This window comes from Falco naumanni, chromosome 19, assembly GCF_017639655.2.
Source record: "Falco naumanni isolate bFalNau1 chromosome 19, bFalNau1.pat, whole genome shotgun sequence".
Taxonomy (NCBI): domain Eukaryota; kingdom Metazoa; phylum Chordata; class Aves; order Falconiformes; family Falconidae; genus Falco; species Falco naumanni.
In genome coordinates this window covers 623,640-645,802 of record NC_054072.1, presented here as the reverse complement: position 1 = coordinate 645,802, position 22,163 = coordinate 623,640, and the positions used below count along the sequence as shown (strand labels likewise).

The 22,163-nt window shown below is 46.7% G+C and overlaps 1 protein-coding gene across 2 annotated transcripts; it reads left to right on the top strand.

The window, feature by feature from the left end:
• Positions 1 to 923: 923 nt before the first annotated feature.
• On the top strand, positions 924 to 21,419 carry GMCL1 (germ cell-less 1, spermatogenesis associated). Of its 2 annotated transcripts, XM_040618208.1 has the most exons (15): positions 924 to 1,209; positions 1,862 to 1,985; positions 4,814 to 4,910; positions 5,701 to 5,798; positions 6,304 to 6,416; positions 7,109 to 7,174; positions 7,366 to 7,450; positions 7,910 to 8,000; positions 8,515 to 8,655; positions 12,643 to 12,712; positions 13,929 to 13,982; positions 17,524 to 17,599; positions 18,479 to 18,624; positions 18,806 to 18,893; positions 20,026 to 21,419. In XM_040618208.1, the coding sequence occupies exons 1-15, from the start codon at positions 1,040 to 1,042 to the stop codon at positions 20,152 to 20,154; spliced, it is 1,548 nt and encodes a 515-aa protein (XP_040474142.1). In that variant the 5' UTR covers positions 924 to 1,039; the 3' UTR covers positions 20,155 to 21,419. The 2 variants fall into 2 exon arrangements, with proteins under 2 accessions (XP_040474142.1, XP_040474143.1); XM_040618209.1 differs by lacking the exon at positions 13,929 to 13,982.
• The last annotated feature ends 744 nt before the right edge of the window (positions 21,420 to 22,163 follow it).

The window sequence follows — 22,163 nt, the reverse complement described above, 5'->3', positions numbered from 1 at the left end:
GCCTGCTTCCCAGCGCTCCACACGGGAATTGGAGGGGCTCGCCTCCGGTTTTTCAGTATCAGGTAACCACCAAGGCAGAGTGCGGTAACAGGGGGGTTCGGGCACCTCATCCCTTCCATAGCAAAAGCCCCTCAACCCAATCCCGAACAGATCGGAAGGCTCAGAAGGCGCAGGTCCTGCTGAGCCAGCAGCCTTCCCTTCACAACGCTTGGACATAACATAGATGCGTATATAGCGGTATCTATGCAGCGGTGTCTATAGTGGCACAGTGACACCTATACAGCAGTGTCTGTACAGAGGTATCTGTACAGCGGTATTTATATGGCAGTATCTATGCAGCAGTATCTATACAGCGGCATCTATACAGCAGTGTCTATACAGAGGTATCTATACAGTGGCACCTATACAGCTGTAGCTATACAGCAGGATCTATACAGAGGTATCTATACAGCGGCACAGCCCATACCTATACAGTGGCATCTATGCAGCAGCATCTATACAGCAGGATCTATAGGGGGGGATCTATACAGCGGGATTTATGCAGTGGCATCTATAGAGGGGGATCTATACAGCGGGATCTATAGGGGGGATCTATACAGTGGCATCTATACAGTGGTATTTATGCAGTGGCATCTATACGGTGGGATCTGTGCGGGGGGATCTATACAGTGGCACAGCCCGTATCTATACAGCAGGATCTGTGCAGAGGCATCTATGCAGCAGTATCCATACAGCCGGATCTATGCAGTGGGATCTATACAGCAGGCTCTATACGGCGGCGCATCCCCGCACCGGCTCCCCCGCAGCACGTCGCGCTCCGCCCAGCTGCTGGGGGCGGGGGCGGGGGCGGGGGCGGGGGCGGGGGCGGGGGCGGGGGCGGGGGCGTGGGCGGGCGGGCGGGGGCGGGGCGGGCGCGCAGGCGCAGAGGCGCGGGGCCCATGGCGGCCGTTGCCCCTCGCTGAGGCGCCGTCGGCCCCGCTGCGGCCCCGCTGCGCTCTGGGTGGCCTCATGAGGAGGCGGCGGCGGCGGCGGAGCGGCGATGGGCTCGCTGAGCAGCCGGATGCTGAGGCGGCGGCCGGGCCTCCCGCGCGGCGAGGGGGCGGCCGGGGACGGCGGCGACCGGGGAGGCAAGCGGAGGCGCGGCGGGGCCGAGGGCGACGGTGACAGCGACAGCGAGCGGGAGGAGCGGATGCTCGACACCCCCTGCAGGTGGGGGGGGCGAGGGGCCGGGGGGGCCGGCAGGGCCGGGCTGGGGGGCGGCGGGAAGGGGCTGGGGGGGCCGGCAGAGCCGGGCCTGGCCTGGGGGGTCGGCGGGGGGTGCCGGCGGGGCCGGGCCGGGGCCTGGGGGGGGCCGGCGGGGCCTGGCTGCGGGGGTGGGAAGGGGCCGGGGGAGGGCCGGCAGGACCGGGCCTGGGCTGGAGTGGCCAAGCGCGGCCTTCGGGCGCTGGTGGTGCAGGGGGGAGGCGGGGGCTGGCGGGGGTGGCCGGTTCGTGGGGGCCCGGGGGGGGAGGGGCTAGCGGCCGTGGGGGGAGGGGGCACGGGGGCAGCGGGGGGGAGAATGACATGGGAGCGGGGGGGACCGGCATGGGGGCAGCAGGGGGGGCTGGCATGGGGGTGGCGGGGGGGACCGTGGAGCCATCGGGAGGGGGGCAGCGGGGAGGGGGCCAGTGGTGCAGTGGGGGGTGGGCAAGGGGGGCAGCGGGGGGGGGCATTTGGGAAAGGGCCATGGGGGCAGTGGGGGGTGGCAGTGGGGGGAGGGGGCCATGGGGGCAGCCCCCCCCTGACGGGCAGAGCACCCTCCGCCGGGTACCGTGCACCCCGCAGCCTGAAGGGCCGCGTCTCCGCTCGCCTTTTGCTCCAGGAAGAAGCTGAAAAGCACTTCCAAGTACATCTACCAGACCCTGTTCCTGAACGGGGAGAACAGCGACATCAAAATCTGCGCCCTGGGCGAGGAGTGGAACCTGCACAAGGTCTATCTGTGTCAGGTCAGCGCCTCCTTCCTGCCCTGCCTATTTTTAAATGTAAAAATACCCAGTAAATGTTACATGTGACTTAAGATTTTTTTTTTTTTTTTTTCCTCCTTACGTTTCAGACTTCTCCCTCCTCCTGTGGAGGCAGACAAACAGCTTCTGTTATGCTTTCACTGGTTGTTAGGAAGCATAGCTTCATGTGCGGGAAGTTCCTTCACTTCTGTCTCTTGCTATTTAATTTCTTTTTAATCTCCCTGTCTTTAACTTTGGCACATCCTTTGTGAAAACAGTCCTGAAAATTGTCTTTTTGATGTCCTGAGAACACCACCTTGTTGGCTGACGACCGCCCGAGGGTCCCCTGCCATGTTAGCGTTGTCGCGGAGCAAAGCAAGCGCCTCAGAGCGGGTCCATGCGGCACCCACCAGCCTGGAGCCATTCCACCCTCCTTTGGGATGCTGGAGGGAAGTTGCCAGAGCTGGGTCACATGCTTGTTACACCACGTTCTTGCTGCTGGGTGAGGAGGGTGTGCTCAGGAACTGAAAAGGAATAAATCACAGAGTATGCCTGCAGGAAAGATGCTTTTCCTGCAAGGATTTTGTTTTGGGCTCACGTCCAGGTGAAGTTCTGTGTGGTACTGCTTGTGTCCCCAGGCTGGAGAGGTGCTGCTGTCCACCCCACCTGGCCTGGGGAGAAGCTGCGCCTTTCTCTTGGAGTGTCTAATTCAGTTGTGCTGTTAACTTTAAAATGTTAACAACAAAAAAAAAGGAGGGGGGGGGGTCTGGAATTGCTCAGAAGTGGTTTCTTTGACGCGAGCAGAGAAAGTAATGCCAGGTGCCGTCCCCGAAAAGGCTGTGGAACGAAAAGGAATGTCCCCTTCGTTAGCTGTGGTCCCGCAGAGCAGCGTTACTGTTAGGAGGGGAAGGTGGTGCTGGGAGGTGCTCAGCAGGCGCAACGCAGCTGCTCGGGTGTAACAAACGATGGCAAAAATGAATTCTAAGAGGTGTTTTGTTGTCGCCATCATGTTGACGCCGTGAGGGCAGTGGTGGTACGGTGACTGTGTTGGCTGCAGCGAGGGAAATTTGTTGCTTGTAGGAAAAAGCCTTTTATTTTACGTGAATTAGACCTCTTTAAAGAGCATAAAATAAGGGCAGGGAAGTAATCTGTGTATAGGGAAGACTTCTGACCAGTGGCAGCCACCTCTGGGTGGTACAGCGGGTGCGTTTGACAAGGGAGGACAGCTGGTGGGCACAGCTTTAATGGTCTGCTGGCTTTTTTTGACCCTATATATCAAAGACAGTCAAAGTTACCGTGAGCAGGGTGGGCATGCTGCCGGTTCGCCCTCGGCTGTGGTTGGCGATGGTGTTTTTAGTCATCCTTGTGATTCTGTTGTTGCTACGTCTCAAGATTGTGAAGCTACTCCTTAAAACTTTTATTTTTATATATATATATATGTAAAAAAAAATGGAATATTAAATCGCTTCTGAGGATGCTTCTTAACAGGCTTTGAACATCGTGCTTTTGATCAGTGGAGGCTTTTTTACACAAGTGATGCTCTTGTGAGGTGGAGCGGTGCGGTTATATTAACCGTTCTCCTCAGTCAGGTTTCTGTTTCAGTTCGTGCTCTGTCGCTGGAGTTATGTTACTATAGGTAAAATGTTTTTGGAGGTTAAAAATAACTCTCCCTGTAGATTACTCTTAATGAAATTACGACTCCTCCTCTGCCTTGTTGAGTGGACCATCTCAGTCTGGATGTTCCTGTTCCCCGCGTCTCTCCAGTTCCTGCATTTAGTTGGATAAATGATGGTGAGGTGCCGCTCTGCCGGTTAGCGGCAGGTCGGAGGAGCAGAGGATTTCCTTTTCCTGATGCTGTTGACTAAAATAAGCTCTCGTGAAAAGGAGGAGTTGCTCGACATGGCAAAGCTTAGGTAGCCTGGTGAGGACTGGTAAGATGGATGAGGTCCAGGTTTTGAGAGCACAGTGCGTTGTATGCCATCGTGGTTAAGGGATAGAAATAAGGTATAGAAATGCTTCTGTAATCACATCAAACCAAAACTGGGTTTTATGTTATTTGCTGCCCTGAGTTGAAATGCTGAGTTAAGAGGTCAGGGGATGTGGTGCTGTACAAATAGAATTTATTTTTTTTGATCTCTCAGGTAAACTTCAGTGGGTGATAGCATCTCATAATGGGCACATCTGCTGCTGAGAAGGAAAATCATGAATCCTAGTAGAGCAGTGTATTTCACTCCATTTGGATGGAAACCTATCAAATTCTAGTTTTATATGCCTTACACTTTATTATAAAAGGTATATTTACGTAAATGGTGTATGTGTATGTGTCCTTGGTATGAGACTACAACCTTGTACATTAATTTGTATGTCTTGCATGCTTCTTTCTTTGCCTTTTTTTTTTTTTTTTTTCTTTCCACCTCCCTCCTTCCCCCAATACCCAAACCGGCGTTCCCTAATGCCTGCAGGATTTGTTGTCTGCTGGTAACATTAAGGACTTAGTTCTTGGACTAATTATATCCCCATTGGTGGTGTGGTTTGTAGGAAAAGAGCTTATATGGCTTTTCTGGCCTTTTAAAGCTCTTTACTTACTCTGATTACAGGCGTGTAGTCCAAATTTTCTGTGTGCGTTTTCACTTCCAGAGATAGAACAAATACAATTAGCCCTTTTGCAAGTGTGTCAGAATGTTTTAGCTTGTGAAAAGTTCCCTTAATACATTTTGTTCTGCATAAAGGTAAATATTAACGATTTTTTGTGCCATGTACTGCTTTTGCCAGTTTTAATGTGGATGAAATCTCTTACTCGAGTCCTTTTTCTCTCCTCTTCCCTCATATAGTCAGGCTACTTTTCCAGTATGTTCAGCGGATCTTGGAAAGAATCTAGCATGAACATCATAGAGTTGGAGATTCCTGACCAAAATATTGATGTAGAAGGTAAGTGGGAGCCTTTTAACAAAATTCTGAAGGTAGGGGTTAAGTTGAACCTGACAAAAAATAACTGAAATTTTAAATTTTTTTTAATTTAAGAATAATTTTGAAACTGGTCTATAAGAAACTTGAGAGAATGAGTTCTGTGCTCGTTCAGTTCCGAGCTTAACTGGGGTCACCAGTGGAGCCGCATCCATTTTTCCACGCCCGGGCTGGGAAGCGCAGCTGGAACGCAGCCGCGTGTCCCGGTTGTTTCGGCATCGGGGCTCTTGAGCTCGGTGTGCACAACTCCTGTGGAGACCCGGGTGTTGGTGGGAATCTCATCCTCCTTTCTCTGGGCTTGAGGTGCAGCCAGTAGAGCGTGCACAGGGCTCCGGCGGAGCATTTGCTGCCACTCCAGGCAGCGCAGCGCAAGGGAGCGGTGTTCTTCTGAAGAATTGCAGAGGAGCTTGTAAAGCCGTAGTAACAGCTCAGCGTTACACTAGTGGTTGATTGCAGAGGCGGCTCGTGGCACTTTTTTACCTAGTTTTACTGCTCTCTGCCTTGCTCCATGTGATTCGGTGGCTGGTTTAAGACAAATATTTTGTTTAAATGATGCACAGGGCTGTATTTTATTGGGTAACGCCGTGTTTTGTCTCTTCTGTTCATGCCTGTGCTTGGGCTGGTAAATCCCAGCTTTTTACCCAGGGCAAATAAGATTGTGGAGAATGCGTGCGCTGACGTGACTTGGTTATATTTCAGGCTTCTTATCTATCCGTGCTCCGTGTCCCATCTTTGACACTTGGACTCTTTTCAGCTCTACAGGTGGCTTTTGGCTCACTCTATAGGGACGACGTCTTGATAAAACCCGGGCGAGTAGTTGCACTTTTAGCAGCAGCCTGCATGCTGCAGCTTGTAAGTACTAAATATGCAGTGGGTTTGTGCTTTCTTTTCAGATAAAGATAACAGTTCATAAGACGGTTGCACACGTGTGTTGTTTCACCCAGGGAAATGAAACATCTTTTCAAACTAAGTGGGGGGGGGGAAAAAGCCCAAACATAATGCAGCGGTTTTATTTAAAAATAGTATGACTTAAGATTCTGTTATAATATGAAGTGCCACTTTGAGAATCGTATCCAGAAGCAAATTAAAATATGTTTTAACAGCTCATTTGTTCTACCCTGAAGGTATTCATTAAGCTTTTCTTTCACACGGTGTATTCTTAGGGAAAACCTATTTTTGTGAGGAATGTTGGGTTTGATTTTTTTTTTTTATATATATCATTTAGCATAGGTCACTGGAGCATGTGTGACTCTTAATTGTTCAGGCATGAAAATTGGTATGATTTTTGTATTTGATACTTCTGTTGGAAAATTAAAAGTTGGGATATTTATGAGTCTGTTTTTTTTCCTCCCCGTAGGATGGTTTAATCCAGCAGTGTGGTGAAACAATGAAGGAAACCATTAATGCAAAAACTGTGTGTAGTTACTATAATTCAGCGGGGACATACGGGTTAGACTCTGTGAAGAAAAAGTAAGAATTATCTTCTCCAAGCTGCTTTGTACATTGCCAATTAAAAGTGCCCAAAATAATTATTTAATTTTTTTAAAAGCTATCTAACCGGGGCTCTGCTTGTCCTGTTTAGTTTTCAAGTTTCTACTATGATCAATTACCTTAAAATTGGTGTAGATTAGGGTAGATTGATTGGCTGGTGCTGTGAGTGAATTACTGTCTTTGCTAATATACTTTAGTAATTACATTCTTCAGTGTGACAGTGAAATAATACTTGTGATCATTGACTGGTTTATTGCAAAGCTGCTTTAATATTCAGAACGTAAGCTTAACATTATCTTAATTAGGAGGGATAATTACGCGTTTGGGAGCAGAATGCTGAGGTTAATGCTGACTGCTTCCTTCTGCTGTGAATTAGTGTGTTCTCAGGGCTTTTTGTGGCATTAATAGTACTTAGAGTTTAGCTTTCACTGTACCCCGAGAGAAGCTAAATGCAAATTTGAGAGTTTCATAAAACTTTGGAAGATCTCATGGTAAGCTTCATGATTTTGAAATAACTTTCTCCTATTTTTACGTGTTCATGTCTTGGGTTAAAGCAATATTTTAAAATCGCGTGGTTCATAATCAGGCTTTGTGAGCCTGAGCAACTGTTGCAGGGACATTGACAGACTTACGAAAAAATTTAAGGTACTAATTCCTTGCTTTTAATCTAGGTGCCTTGAATGGCTCTTGAATAACCTGATGACTCACCAGAGCGTCGAACTCTTCAAAGAACTCAGGTATTCTGGCTTCAGCTGACTTCCATTGACAAAGTACAGTTTCTTCCGAAGTAGAGAGCCCACTGCAAGTAATTTTCTGGGCTGTGGGTGGTTGCTTGTTACCTAGCTTGCTTTCTTCGTTTGGCCTGTACTGTCTCATAGATCTCTTATGATTAGGGGTTTTTTCTTTTTTTTTTTTTTTTCTCCCCCAGCATAAACCTCATGAAAGAGCTAATTAGCTCTTCTAACCTGCTGGTAATGCAAGTGGAAATGGATGTGTATACTGCTCTCAAAAAGGTACTTGGCGGAGGGGCTGGCTGGGGCTGATGAAGCTGAACTCCTGAGTAGTAGTCTATAGCTACAAAAGAATTATTTTCTCCAAGCTGCTTTGTACCTTGCTAATTAAAAGTGCCCAAATTAATTTTTTAATTTTTTTTAAGCTATCTGACTGGGGCTCTGCTTGTCCTATTTAGTTTTCAAGTTTCTGCTATGATCAATTACCTTAAAATTGGTGTAGATTATGGCGGATTGACTGGCTGGTGCTGTGAATGAATTAATTACTAAAGTATATTAGCACAGTGTAGCACATTGTGAGTAGCACAATGAGAATTTCAGCCTTTTTGGTATTTACTGGAAGTAACAGAGTATCAGAGCCTTTGTAGGAATTAATGCCCTATGAGAATGTCCCTTTAATAATCCGTGTATTACTTGAAAACGTCTTCAATTGACTCATTAGAGTTTGTTTATTTTACCTAGTGGATGTTCCTTCAGCTAGTGCCTTCTTGGAATGGGTCTTTGAAACAGCTCTTAACCGAAGCTGATGCCTGGTTTGCCAGGCGTAGGAAAGGTAGGATTAACCGGCACGGCCTGGGATTGGGGAACGTGCGGGTTCGGGGTCAAACAGGACGGTCTCCCTCCACTTCCAAACTTTCTCCCATCTCCTCTGGGAAGGTTTGCCTCTGCCAGTGGTCCCTGGCGTCGGATTCTCACGAGTGATCGCTGTCTCGCTGTTTTGTCCACGTATTTTCAAGTGAGCTCATAGCTCTTTCACTGCTTTGTCCGCGTGTTTTCAAGTGAGCAGATGTGGTCGCTGGTTTTGCTTTGTTGCTTTTGCTGTTGTTCTGTCAGGGTGAGCTTTTGTTGCCTCCTCACTAGAAGGCACTAGTGTGATTCAAAAGGGGAGAAGTTTGTTCTGACAGTTCTGCTGAAAGGATTTGAATGTAAGTGCTTAACTGTAGCGGCAGAAGGTGATTTGCCTGTCCAGAGTAACTTTTCTCTGATGAATAATTAGAATTCAGCCTCAAATAGGGTCTGGAAAATGTTTAGAAAAGCAGATTATAAGACAGTGCTCCATCTTGCAGATTTTGGTGATGGCATCGCGTTCCTGGAGTCAGAACAGGGGAATGCGTTCCTGCCGGTCTTCTCACACCTGAGATTACAGTATATCATCAGTGACCTGGCATCAGCCAGAATTGTTGAGAAGGATTCCCTAATACCCCCAGGTGAGTGAGTGCTTGGCCGATGGAGTTCCGTGTGCCTTTCCCAGCCTGGCCTACCCTAGAGAAATTGGGAAGGTCTAAGCGTGTTTATTGGTCTTAACGCTCACGCGTTTATCTCCAGCATCTGAACTGTGGCTGATGATTTAGCAGAAGTTGAATATTAAATGTACATGCGTACGAGTCTCAGGAGGCACACACGTAGGTGTGTGAAGCATTTTGTTGATCAGTTTATCAAAATACTCTAATCAATACGTGGCACATTAGTGGTGTTTAAGTGACCCCCGAGCCACAGACATGTAAAAAAACCTTTGCCTTTTTGAAAGCACAAAACTTGCTGGGACTGAACCCTCTTTTAGCCGTTACCTTTCTAAAAAGAGCTGGTAGGTTTTGATAGGATGTGGAACAATACCTGAACATGAAAACCAAAAGCACAAGATGCTGTGAACTCTTCTCCCATCTTTGAAGTGTTTTTTACTAACAGATACTTAGGATAATTTGGAGGAGATCCCATATTTCAATATTCTGCTCTTGTCCTTTTATTTGCAAGTTGTGCTCCTCATAACACTGCTTGGACTTCTCATGCTCTGCCTTTGAGTTTGGCTCCTGGTGTCTTTGCTCCATATTCCACTCTGTTCAATGTTCCCTTACCAGAGTTAAATCTTAGCACTGAGTTTTGCATCTTAACTCTCTTGACAGGTTTGGGGTTTTTTTTCCTAGCTCTCATGTACGCTGCTTTGGTATTTTTTTTTACATCTGTCTGCACTGTAACTATCCATTCATCAGTGCCTCTTTGATGTCCATTTATAGGTGTGATTGCCAAACGTCAATTAAGATGGCTTTTATTGAGCTATTTATCACCTTTATTTGTAACTTCTTGAAATCTGTGTTCTTTGTCATCTCTCCGTACTTGTAGCCTTGGGGGTCGCTTTGGACTCTTGCCATGTTTAACCCGTTTTTGAGTGATGCTGTTGTCTTCCTGTAAAGTTACTTATTTCATCTCACTGGCTTTTCCCTTCATGCTGCCATAGATGTCAGCACGATGATATAATGCCACGACAGACTCAGTGGGATATTTCCTTTGACGCTTACTAGCTTGGTCAAATTACTAGATGCTCTTAAAACACTTCCCTTGCCGTTGAGGTGCTGTAGCGAGCATCGCTTCGGTTTGCCTTTCTTGTGCTGCCGTGTCCTGTCTCTGCCAGCAAGAATGGGTTAGTTGCTCTCCGTAGCCGAGTACCGGGATAACCCTGAGCCCCTGCTCCTCACACTTTGATGTGTTTGAAGGAGGCGGCTCTCGGCAGCTGGATCACGCCTGCCTGTGGTGGAGGGTGCTGTGGGGAAGGGGTAGGGCCCTTTCCTCCCTGGAAATGTGTCAGTTGAGTGGAAGTGAACGGTTGCTGCTGCCTGAATGTGCTGGCTTTGCCTGCTCCCAGTTCTGCTTTAAACGAACACCTTAATAGATGGAGAAGAGACCCAGAGTGTCTGATTTACGGGTGTTCTTCAAACAGCAGGTGGAGACAGTGCCCTGCAGACCGTCTGGGCTGTCATGTCCAGCAGATGGGGCAGTTTTTGACATCAAGCAAGTGAAAACATTTTATATTAAGCATAAAAATCCCGGAAGAACAGAACTGATCTTTGATACGTGGTATTTTACATGCTTAAGTGATACGTAAAGTAAATATAATCCATCTTTCTACAGATCGGTACTGGTACAGGTTACGTTCAAAGTGCAAAGGTATTTTCATTCTGTAATAAAAAATAACTTTGGGTGAGTGACCTTTTAGGTCATTAAAGTGATATGGAGAACTATGGGTTATTTCCTTGTGAGGCGCCTTTGTCAGCGTGTGAATAAGACGTTGCAAACCAGAACTCCTCCAGCACTACACTTGATTCCCTTCTGTTAACGTTGCTGCTGTTACCACATGCCAGCGTTGCAACGGGCAGCTTTGTCTTCGTGTTCTTCAGTGGATAAATTCCGTGTCTCTGCTCAAACCCAGAAGCCTCCTATCTGTGTGCGTCAGAGGAAGAGTATTTCTTAAGTTGTTACAACATCATTTGCAACTCTGAGGCTGCTTTGCTTGTGCTTGTTGACAAAGAATGTGTAATTTTCACACTGCTCACAAGGTATTAGCAAAATGTTGACTCTTTTGTAGCTGAACAGTGCGTACATGGGCTGTGATAAATGCTGAAATAGGCTTGGTCGCTTTGTAGTCACGCAGGGGAAAAGGGCATGGGGTTAGTGCAGGGAGATTCTCTGATGTTTACGCTCTACCACTGGTTATTAATTTTAAAAATGCAAAAGACACCCTTGAATTCCAAGAGAAGTGGGAAAGTGGGGAGAGAGGAGCATGTGGAGACCTCCGTGTGGAATGAAGTGCTGTTAGTTTAATGCTGGGTGGCCCTTGCAGCCTGCGGGTACCAGTTTGTAGGCAAAAGCTGCCTGAAGATCAGGAACTTTTGCTCGTTATTTAGAAGGAGGCTTAGGTAAATATTGGTGTTGGCACTTGCGAATGGGTCGTGGGCTGTCAGTGTTTGAGGTGATTGCATCGTGCCTGAGAGAATCAACAGAGGTGGAAATGGCTGGTAGTTTGTATTATTGTGTGAGCCCTTTAGATTATGCTAGGTGAAATGGATTTCAACGAGGAAGAGAAGGAAGTAAAGGTGAATAGTTGAAAGAAATGGTGTAATTTTTTTTTTAATACCCTGTATGTGCATAGGACCTACAGGAGAGAACTGAAATACTGTGTTAGGAGCTCACAGCAGGGCATCTGTTCTTGTTTGCCTAGAAAAGACTTAAGCAAAGTGTTCATTATTCTGTTTTACTCGGTAACTTCTGAACATTTCCTAAGCAGTATTTTCCCTCTTAATGTTTACCAATTAACAGAAGAGCTATGGGTGAAATAGGACTTATGAATGTACAAAACCAGAGAAGATGCTCTGTGTCTTGATTTTTTTTTTTTTTTTTTTACCTCCCATCTAGCACATCCGTTCCCTGTTCCTTACCGTGCAATTTTCCTTGATTCATTTTTATACTTTCTGTTGTACTTCAGTTAATTCCCAGTTTAGTCCTATCACAGCCTGAGACTTAACTCTGGAGTTAGTAGAGCAAGGGATGGTTTTAATTTTTGTGTCTGGGATCCTAAGGAGAACTCGGCTGCATGACTTCACTGCTACTCCCTTTCTGTCGAGTTCGTTACCTGCCTGGTCGGTTTGCGTGGTGACGGTGGTGCTCACTGCTCTTACCGTCCCAGCCCATTCCTCCACGGAGTTTGCTCTCACAAGTGACCTTGCATTCTTGCCCCTGTTTGTTATCTTGCCAAGGAAGAACTTACATACTGTGCTTTCGGGTGCCTGTGATCCCTCCTGTGCAGCAGAAGCCAGGAGGTTTTGCCCTGCTTGCTCTCTTCGTTACACCTGTTAATTTAATACAGCCGATAACATCTTTATGGCATCCTTGGAGGAAGGCATGATTGATGTTTATTCCTAGCGGGGGACAATTTCTGTTTGTTTTTACCATATCCGTGTTCAGTCACTGTTTCCTTTATCCTTTGTGTTTTCTTCTTGTTTAACTCGTGTGGAATTCTGTTGGGGATTCAGGAAACGGCATCTTCTCCCAAGAGCTTGTTAACAAGCCCCTCGGCTTACCAGAGCTTTGCACAATGAGAAGATGTGTTGAGTTGCATCACTTCTGGCAATGGTAAATGCTTGATAAGATGAATGTAGTCCTGAGTTACTGAGTGTTAGTTGTTGATTTTTATCTTTAAAACTTCTTCTTAGTTTTAACTTCTGTATTTGAGGGCTGGAGATGAGTAACACGAGCACGTTACCAGGTGATGGGTTTGCATAGGCCATCCAGTTCACAAGTATAACCTTATTATTTTGATGTAATTTTATTTCGATATTTCAAATGTTTATGAACGACCCCCTTCCCAGCTCCAAAGACAACATCAAGTTTGTTGTTTTGTTGTTTTGTGTTTTTTTTAATTGTAGAATGGCTGCTCTCTGTTTACCAACAGCAGTGGTTTGCCATGCTCAGAGCAGAACAAGACAATGATATTGGGTAGGTATATTACAGGCTTTCCTTTTTCTTTGTTACGTTAGAACCCTTCCTCTCCTATAAATTCTGACCTGATTTAACTGTCGGAGTGTACGTTACGAGCAGCGGGGGCGGGGGGGGAGCGTTCCTCAGTTGTTTTACACCCTGTTGTTGCCGGTGGAGCAGTGTCCCCCTGGGCGGGCTGGTCTGTCCTTTGAACAGCAGAGCTCCAGAACTAATGTATGGTGTGACCAGAGGTAAATGCTGGGGGGGGATAATTCTGTCTTTTATGTTGGTTAATGCTCCTCACTGGTACTTTGCCTTGAAATACGTGTTGAGGCTGTGAAAGTAACGACTAGCCTTCCGTGTAGGGATGGCGTTTGGAAGAGCGCTGCAGACGGGAACCCGTGCTGTCGCGCTGCCGCCCCGCGCTGGGTGGGCAGGAGGCTGTCCTGCCACGCCGCTGGGGTGGTGTCGGAGGCAATCTGTTGTTTTCTTGTTTATGCAGGGATAACTCCGTGCTAACCTTTGTTCCTGCCTCTCCCAGGCACCGAGCGAGGGCCCGCGCCCGGCAGGGCTTGGCATCCCGTGACCTGTTTGCCTCGTTCCCTTCTCACTTCACTTTCCCCCACCCCGTGTCCACGTTTGCTAGCACTCTCCACCGCCAGCACCTCCGGCTTTTCCCAGGCAGTGCATCCTTCTCCACCAAGACCCTGTCCTTTCCATAACCCCCCTGGCTTATATCCTAACTTTTCTCCTTCCTAGACTGCCCGCTGCGCTGTGTTGGCATTGCTGGCGAGGAAATTCCGTGGCAGCTACCAGCGTTCATGTGTTGTTCCTGTGACCTTCCAGAGATTTGCATGTGGCTGTGCTTCGTGCTACGCCCTGACTGGTGTCTGCGTGTGTCATTTCTTGAACCTGTGCCTAACAGGGGCTGGCATTGGTGGTGGCTGGCCCAGCAAGGCATGTTGATTTAACGTAGGTTAACGTGGATGCATGTGATCACAAGCTGGTTCCCTCCCTTCTGCTGCTTGTTGCCACCTTGCATTGAGCCAGATCCCGTGATCTCTTTTCAAAATACCAAAACTATGGCAAAATGCAGCCGGGGGAGTTGTTCCTGCCTTTCTCTCCTAGTTCCTTAGCGTGCTGTGTGGAGAATGAATGTCAGGTCAGGAAGCTGCAAAATGTTTGTTACCTTTCAAAAAACCAATAAACCAATTTCTTTATTTTCTTCCATCAGTTCTGTTAGCCCAGCATTTGCCTGTTCTGAAGACGAGCATGTTCAGTTGCAATGGTAGGCTTCGCTCATTAATTGCAATCCGAAAAGTGTAAGAACCACTGTCCTGGTTTGCACTAAAGGCCATGCAGTCCGTGGCAGCGTTCAGCGGCAAAGCTACAAATCTCCCACCTTCCTTTAAAGTGAAGTGCCAGTCTTGTCTCGATGTGCTCCTCTGGCAGTGAGTAGTTAAGGATTTTCCAGGTGGAGGTTTTGGCTGGATCGTTGCTGAACGACCAGCCACCAGTGGACCTGTTCTTACATACATAAAGTTCTGTCTTGAAACAGCCCATGCTTCAGCCCCAGCCCTCTGGCAGTGGCTTCCGTGGCTTAATTGCAGATTATATAGGGGATATTTCCCTAATGACTTCCTTCTGATGTGATCGTGTAATGGTGTGGGGGGGAGGGGGGGGGGGGAAAATCCCCAAAACTCCCAACTTTTCCTTTAAGAATAGTCAAGGCCTTTAACAAGTGGTTCTCTTTGTTGGTAGCAGTGCTTTAGAAAATGGCAGCGGTGAAGTACGTAATGGTGAAGCTCATCGTTTCGGCTCCTAAAATTAACGTGGTGTGGTCATGGCTTGTTTCTGATATTGTTGTTTTCTTGGGAAGACTCTTCTTGGTAATGCTGCCGCTGGTAATGTGTCTCGCAGTAGAGCATCGTACGTCGCGCGCCGCTTCCTAGCGCGTGTGGGTACCACAGTTAATATGGAAGCGGGCATTAACGCATCATCGGAATCCTGACGCGAGATGAGGCGGTGTATTTGCCTGGTTTTGACATCTTTTGTTAGCTTGCTGTAATGCAGTGAGAGTGCTTTAATTGCCAGACGTGCTTGGGAAAAAAATAAGCTCCCACACACAACTGAAGTGAAGGTGATGGGGGATCACACCAGCTTTTGCAAAGGGCAACTTTCATGTTCAGCGAGATGATTTCAGTGACTCTGGAATGAGCAGAGTGTTTTGCCATGTTTTTCTTGCTTGTCTAGTTTTTTTTTCTTTGGCAGTATGGAATTTTTTTTAAGACAACTAAAACTGAAAATCTCAGGCAGAGGAAGTTTAACTGAACAACAGGCTTCTGTTTGCCCACACGTCGTGTCCTGGCGTTCATTGCCATGGGCTTACATTAATGGCGAGTGGGTGAGATGCGGTGTTTCCTCTCTGTACGTCTTGGCTCCTGTCTGTAGTAGTTTACAAACTTAATGATTCGAGGTGGCATCCAGGTTACTGTTTGCTTAACAGTCAATAACGGACTAATTGGCTTTGAACATGGTGTTCTCTGGATTGGGGAGGGGGGGGAGATGGGGGGATGCTTCCCTGTAGTTACGTGCTGCTCAGCTGTAACGTCACTAGCCCGTAGCACGCGACCTCTGAGAAGGTAAATACTATTTGATGTCCTGAGATCAAGTCTCTGCCTCCTGGCGAGCCGTGGTGCCACCCTGCAGCGAGGTGCCTGCGGTTCCTAACTTGTGTCGCAGGAGGGAAGACGTGCAACTCTGTTCCTGTGTATTGAAGTGAACGTTTTGGGCGTCTGACCAACCCGTAGCTGAAAGAAAAGAACTGAAGTTTTGTAAGGTCATTCTTTTATCCCGGTCTGCTGCCCTTCCTCTTACTGCGCTTCCCGCCTGTATCGGTATCTTAAGGCATTTTTTTTTCCCCGTGGAGATAAGGATGCAAACTTCAGGTGGAGCGAAACATGAAGTCTGACTCCCAGGGAGCTGAAGGCAGGTGCTGTTTTCATATCCTGCCTGGTGCCCAGCGTAATCGCACCTGCTTATTCTAGAAATAATGGAAATTCCAGCATGGAAACCACCTTGCTTTGAAATGCGTGATGTGGTTTGCTCTTTTGGTAACTTTAGAGGGGAGAGGAAATGTTTTTCTTCTGCTTCATCATTTGCATTTAGAAGGACCAAACGTTTTATTCACTTTTCAGAATTTGAGGATTTTTTTAGTGTCGTACTGGAGTTTGTGACTCGTAGCTGCTCAAGGTTTACTTGTCGTGCTGAAGTGGATCTTGAGCTTGAAGAAGAAAAAAAAACTTGTTGTGTTTTTTTTTTTTAATTAAACATTTGTTCTGTGGCAGATGCAAGGACAGATCTTTCGAGTCCATGAGTGGATTTGTTTCTACTCGATTAGCCACTTTGGCAGCGCTCGGGAGCGAAATAGAATAACTTGACTGTTCGCTAAGCGTATGGGAGGCAGTGCAAGTGGTTAAAGCTGGGAGTTTTGCATCTTCTGAGGCTGCTGGAGGAATTTGGAGGGGGGAATACTAATGTCTGTCTGAACATTATGTACTGATGTTTGTGAAATTTGTCGCTAATGAAACAGAAACAAATCTTTTATCACCAGTACTGAATTTAGGTCAGCTACATAACCAGTTCAGCTAGGAGATGTGGAAAAAGCGCATGGGGAGGTTCTTGGATGAATTTGGTTAACATGATTAGCTTATTTGCTTAACTTCTGCATGAAATACTTCATCTTCCAGGGTTGTTTTTTACAGAAACAGGGGAGAAAAGACCACAGGCTGAGTTTGTTGGTAAAATCTGTAGCCGTAGCAGCGAGTTGCGGCGGTGTGCATGCGGTGGGAGGAGGACAGATGCTGTTTCTTATGGTTCGGAGTATATTGTCTGTGTGATATTGCGGGCTTATAAATTAACTTGCGTGTGGAGGTTGGGATTTATGTTATTCACTTTGTTTGATATTACAGGCTCATAATTTAACTTGCATGTGGAGGTTGGGATTTATATTATTCACTGGGATTTGTAATACTCACTTGGAGCGTTTGTCCTCAGCGGAACTGGGAGACTTTCTGGCAGCAGTTGCTTATTTGGTTAATGATGTAATCGTGTCTAAAGCCCAGTGAGTAACTTACCTCTGGAAAACTGGGACTGATTTGCCTTCTGCTGGCTCCGCAAGATTTTTCTATGTGTTGAAGCGCCAGTGGAAACTGTTGGGTGAAACAAGTTCACGTTGGTATAGGGTGACACGATCAAGAGGCTTGTGGTGCTTTGTGATCGCTGTGGGTGAACTTTTTTTTTTTTTTTTAGACAAGTTGTGTAACCAGCGACTTGAGAAATCCTTTGCCGCGTCTCTGTGGGCGCTTCTGCGTAGCACGCCTGCTCTGCAGAGCCCTGCTGCTGTCCTTGGCAGTAGCACTCCTTCGTGGTTGTGCCTACTAAGTTGGAATGTAGTGCATTGACAAAGGACGTGGTGGGTTGGGTTGGGGTTTGGCTTTCTTCGGTGTTTTTTTTAGGAGGATTGGAGAATGCATTCAATCGCCCCAGCTGTTATTTTCGTATCTGGAAAAATTCTTTTACAAAAGTCCTACCTAACTGAGGTGTCACAACCTGGTTTACATGGCAGTTTGGTGGAGTAGTGGGATGTTGTTGGGATGGTTCGGGCTGGAAGGGACCCTGAGAGGTCACCTAGCCTAACCTCTGTGCAAAGACGGGTCAGTTGTGTGGTCGGACCGGCTTACTCGGGTCCATTCATCTTTCCCACATTAAAGCACCGTACAAAGCTGTTCAGGTGTCCTGAAAAAAGCAATTTTATTTTTTTTTTTTAGGCCTCAAGAAATAAATAAAGAGGAATTTGAAGGAAGCAGCATGAGGTGTGGTCGGAAACTTGCAAAGGACGGTGATGTAAGTACAGCAGGCGGCGAACCGCGTAGCTGACATGTCTTAGGCATGTTAGGTATTTGCAAAACATGTAGGTCTTAATTGTCAAACTGCATCGAAAAGATGTAATGGAGATGGTACATTAAATTGTTTTGTTCTCCCTAGAAGGATGAAAACGCTCGCTGTCTTTGCGATGAATCAGGAATTAGTGTTTTTAATTGTGCTCCTGCCCTGCATGCAAGTCCATGTTTGGAAAAAAATTTTAGTGTGTGAAAAGGGGGAATGTAGCCACGACTGGTTGTTTGAGACTTGTAAAATGCCTGCACTGAAAATACATCAGCAGCTACACCAGAGCTGTCTTTTTAACTGGAAAAGGAAGCTTTTAGATAAAGTGTGTAATAGTCACAGCCACAACCCCTCTGTGTACCACATACGTTTATGCATCTTTAGGTAACAAGTGGTGTGAAACACAAGAAACGTGATTTTTTTCCAACTGAAGTCGCTTAATCTAAGGATTTGGTGCTCCTTGGAGCACTGTAAGCATGAATGGAACCTGTAGTTAAGTGCTGCTCAGAAATACAGCACCGGTTAGCAGAATGCAGACCTGTGTTAGATCGGCTTGTGTTAAATGTATTTTTGTCTGTTCGGCAGGCAGCTGATGCGAGGCTGGTCCCTCGTCATCTGTCTGCGGGGGTCAGCTGCTGGAGTGAGTGGTTGCCTGCCAAGATGCCTTCTGTTTCAGACAGGTGTTGGCAAGGATCCCTGAATCCACCACACGCCTCTGCAGCTGAGAATCCCGTTCCCAAGTTTGGTTTGTTGGAGATGTGGTGCTTACCGGTTGTGTTGTAGCCATTACTCAGACGGTTTGGTTTGGTGTGTTTTGTGGGTTTTTTTGTTCTTCAGTACTGCTGGCGGTGGACTGGCTTCAACTTTGGCTTTGACCTTCTTGTTACTTACACAAATCGTTACATCATTTTCAAGCGGAACACGCTGGTTCAGCCGTGCAGTGGATCTGTCAGCCTGCAGCCTCGGAGGAACGTAGCCTTCAGGTAGACAGTACCCAACGCAGCGCCTTATCGCAACTAAATCTTTCCCTCCCTGCTTCCATTAATTTTATTTCCACCAAGTTAGTTACGTTTGCAAATGTTCTGTCTCCTTGGGAGAAACACTTTGTGCTGGAAAACCTGAGTTAAGGGAGACTGAGTAATTTAGCTGTTGTTCTATCCCTAGGTTACGTCTGGCCTCTTTTGATAGCAGTGGGAAAATTATTTGTAGCAGAACGACGGGATATCAGATCCTAACCCTTGAGAAGGACCAGGTATGTTTGTGGATTCTTGAGCTGTTGAACTTGAATTGTGGAGTCCAAGGCATGGAAAAAAGTGCTGAGAAGTCGGCAGTGCTTTTGAAGAGGAGTTGTTCTTCTTGTTGTCACTGCTTATGTGGAATTTCAATCTTCCACTACCTCAAAAAAGAACACTTAAGCTAATTTGTAAAGTGTAACTAACTAGAGCAGGGTAGCATGGATTTCATTAGTGTTGATAACAGCGGAGTTAGTTCCTGTGGTGCTGCTGAAGCCGCCTGCGCTGGCGCGGTGCTGTGCTGGCTGCCCCCGTGCCTTCCCCGCCGTCCTGCACGGCCGAGCGGTGTGTCCCTGAGACTCCTGCTTATTTAGAGGCAAATTTGGAGTTTGTTTGAAGACTCCCTGGCATTGTAAGGTGGAGAGTCGAAAGAATGTCTGCATATTGTTCAAGGGTGGTATTTATTATTCTGTTAAAAAAAAAATAAAGAAAAGCCTTGGAGAGGAGCAGAGTTTTCTTTAGAGAGCCTGCCCTTTGCCACCCGCCTGTGACAGCAGAATTTAGTGAGGAATGGGAAAGGCTTGATCATCATTTCTTAAGTGCTAATTGGCAGTGCTGCGTCGTCGTTGAGCACGTAGGAAGCTTTTCCCTGTAAACACCATCCTTGCTGTAGGATAGCTTCAGCTTTGCTACCCCAAAACCTGTCCCTGGAGTAAAACTGAGAAGGTCCTGCCAACAAACTGATTTGCTTCAGAGTGTGGACTGTTACGGATTGCCTGGTTCATTCAATCCAAAACTGATAGTGGCAGAAAAGTCTCCCTTTATTTCCAAAGTACTTTATTTACAGAAAGTAAAGGTTGCTCAGGATTTTCTTAAGGTTGTGTTGTCTTTGATGGTTCTGTTATCTTTTATTTTGACTGGGTCAAAGGGTTATAAGCACTTTGAGAATGTCTTACCAGTGTTTAATACTACAAAACATCTACTTAAGGTGAGGGTGAGTTACTCTGGGGGGGCAGGGGGTATCTTCTGCTTTTTCATACGTAATATTTAAATTCCTAGAATGCCTGATAGCATCAATCCCGCGTGCTTTCCGGCGTAGTTCCCCCTAACGGCATCGCTTGCCACGCAAACGCCCGCGTGCTTGCTTTGCAGGAGCAGGTGGTGATGAATTTGGACGGCAGGCTGCTCATCTTCCCGCTCTACATCTGCTGCAACTTCTTGTACACCTCGCCGGAGAAGAAGGCCGACAGTGAGGCGCCGCCTGATAATGCAGAAGCCTGACACCTCGTCGGCAGAACGCAGTAGCACTTCTCAAACCCTGCGCCTGCTTTAACTTAACCGCCCTGCTGACGCACAGAGCTTTGGCAACGACAAAGGCCTTACACTGTAGCAAGTACACATGGCCTTAGTATACTCCTATGCATATCTGAAGAGAAGGTCAGAAGTTACACAGGCCAAAACTAGTTATCCCATCTTTTTTTTTATTTTTTTTTTAATTATTTCTGGTCTACATCTTCAGACAGTAGCCGTTCTGTGTCTGAGAAACGTTACGTTTTTGTTTTTCTGGGCAAAAACTGAGCCAAACTGAAACTAGGGAATTTGTGCGAGTGACATCTTATGAATTTACCTGCCAGATCCAGAGCACACGTTGCAGGATGTGTGGGTTTTGTTAATGTGTTTTTGGCGGTTGTTTTTTTTTTTAAATGACTGATCTGTAAACACCAGATCCATATTCTGCTTGTCTTTGTGGTCCTCTTCCATTGAGGCCGAATACAACGGCCTGTCGATGTCACCCATCAACTTTTGTTACTTATTTAACTGTACAGGCTTCCAAACCTGCCTGTGTTTACGCCTTTGTTACATCTCATACTCATCCATTTCTTTCTTGTTCTGGGGCTTTTTCTAACATTGCAGCAAATATTTCTCTGTATGGGTTTTAGCATGTGAATTTGCTAATAAGGATGCTCAAAAGTGACTTATTTTTTTCCACGTACTGGAAATACTCTCGTGTTCTAACAGTCATCTGAGTCTGATGCAGCAGCAGCTCTCAGCCGGGACTCTGCTGAATGCTTACTACGCTCACATGAACCAAAAACCAGGTTTTAAACATTGCTTTTTTGTGACTTGTTTTAAGTGTTATATTGGGAATATATCCCATTTTAGCTCAGGAACTTGTGACCTTTGAGTGCCTTTTGAGTTGTACGTGTTAACACAAACTTCCCATCAGTTAAGCAAGGTCACAGGATCCAGAGGAAGAGCTGGGAACAAGGGATTCCTTTTCAGTTGGGTTGACAAATGACTCGAGCGTAAGACATACGCTGCATTCGTTCTTTGTGTGTGTTGGGTTTTACGTTTGTCTATTGCAATTTTGAATTCTTACAGCAGGATTTTTGGACTCAACGTGGGAATTTTGCCTCTTTAATAGCCTATTTTTTTAACGTTGTCAGAAATGTATAAAACCATTTGTACTTTATAACAAGGATAAAAACGTGCTGGGCAAGATGGAAAAAAACATGGCAACTTGTCAATAAATGATTTCAAGCGGATTACTCACCAGCATCTATTCTTCTCTGCCGTGAGTAGCTTTTCCTATGGGATTCAGCCCGTGGATGCACCTCGGTGTAATCTTGCCTTGTGCCATACTTCTTTGGAAGCAGAAAGCAGAAATACTTCAAGGTGTTCATCTACTACAGCATCAAGCTTTGTAATTAGATACTGCAATAAGCAGTTTTTCTTCTTTTAACTTGAAGTACCAAGTTTTTAAAAGTATCGTTGATTCAGTGCAGTAGGGGCTGGTTGTTAACAGCAGGAGGGGATGGGTACATAAAAGTAGATTTATTTTTAATTCTATGTAATGCCAGGGTTGAAATCTAAGCTTTGGTGGTGGGTTGAACTGCCAGAGGGCTCCTGCTTTCTGCTCTGCCCTCATACCCCACTGGCTCCCAGGGCCACCCGCTGCCCCAGCTTGCCGTGGGCAAGCCATTGCCCAGGGCACGTGCAGCGCTGACACGAAACTCCTCGGGATGTGCTTCCAGCCCTCAGCCATCTTCCCCTTGGTCCGTGGGTGGCCCAGTCCTACCCCTGCCTTCCCCCACCCACCCCCGGTTGCGGAGGGACTGTCAGTGCCAAGAAACAAATCCCCTCCCAGTCCATCCTTCTTCCCAGTAGACGGGATTGGGAATTTGGGATGGGGCAGTGGTGCGGGTGCCCTTCCCATGGGATTGCTGAGGGCTGGCTCAGGGCAGGAGCGAGACGAGCACAGAAACCGAAACACATCACGCCTTATCCCA

What these genes read in the sequence shown, in the direction of transcription:
- GMCL1 (XM_040618208.1), top strand. Translation starts at nt 1,040, where the DNA reads ATGGGCTCGCTGAGCAGCCGGATGCTGAGGCGGCGGCCGGGCCTCCCG. An exon ending in ATGCTCGACACCCCCTGCAG is followed by an intron (nt 1,210 to 1,861) that starts GTGGGGGGGGCG and finishes CTTTTGCTCCAG; the next exon opens with GAAGAAGCTGAAAAGCACTT. An exon ending in GGATTCCCTAATACCCCCAG is followed by an intron (nt 8,656 to 12,642) that starts GTGAGTGAGTGC and finishes TTTTAATTGTAG; the next exon opens with AATGGCTGCTCTCTGTTTAC.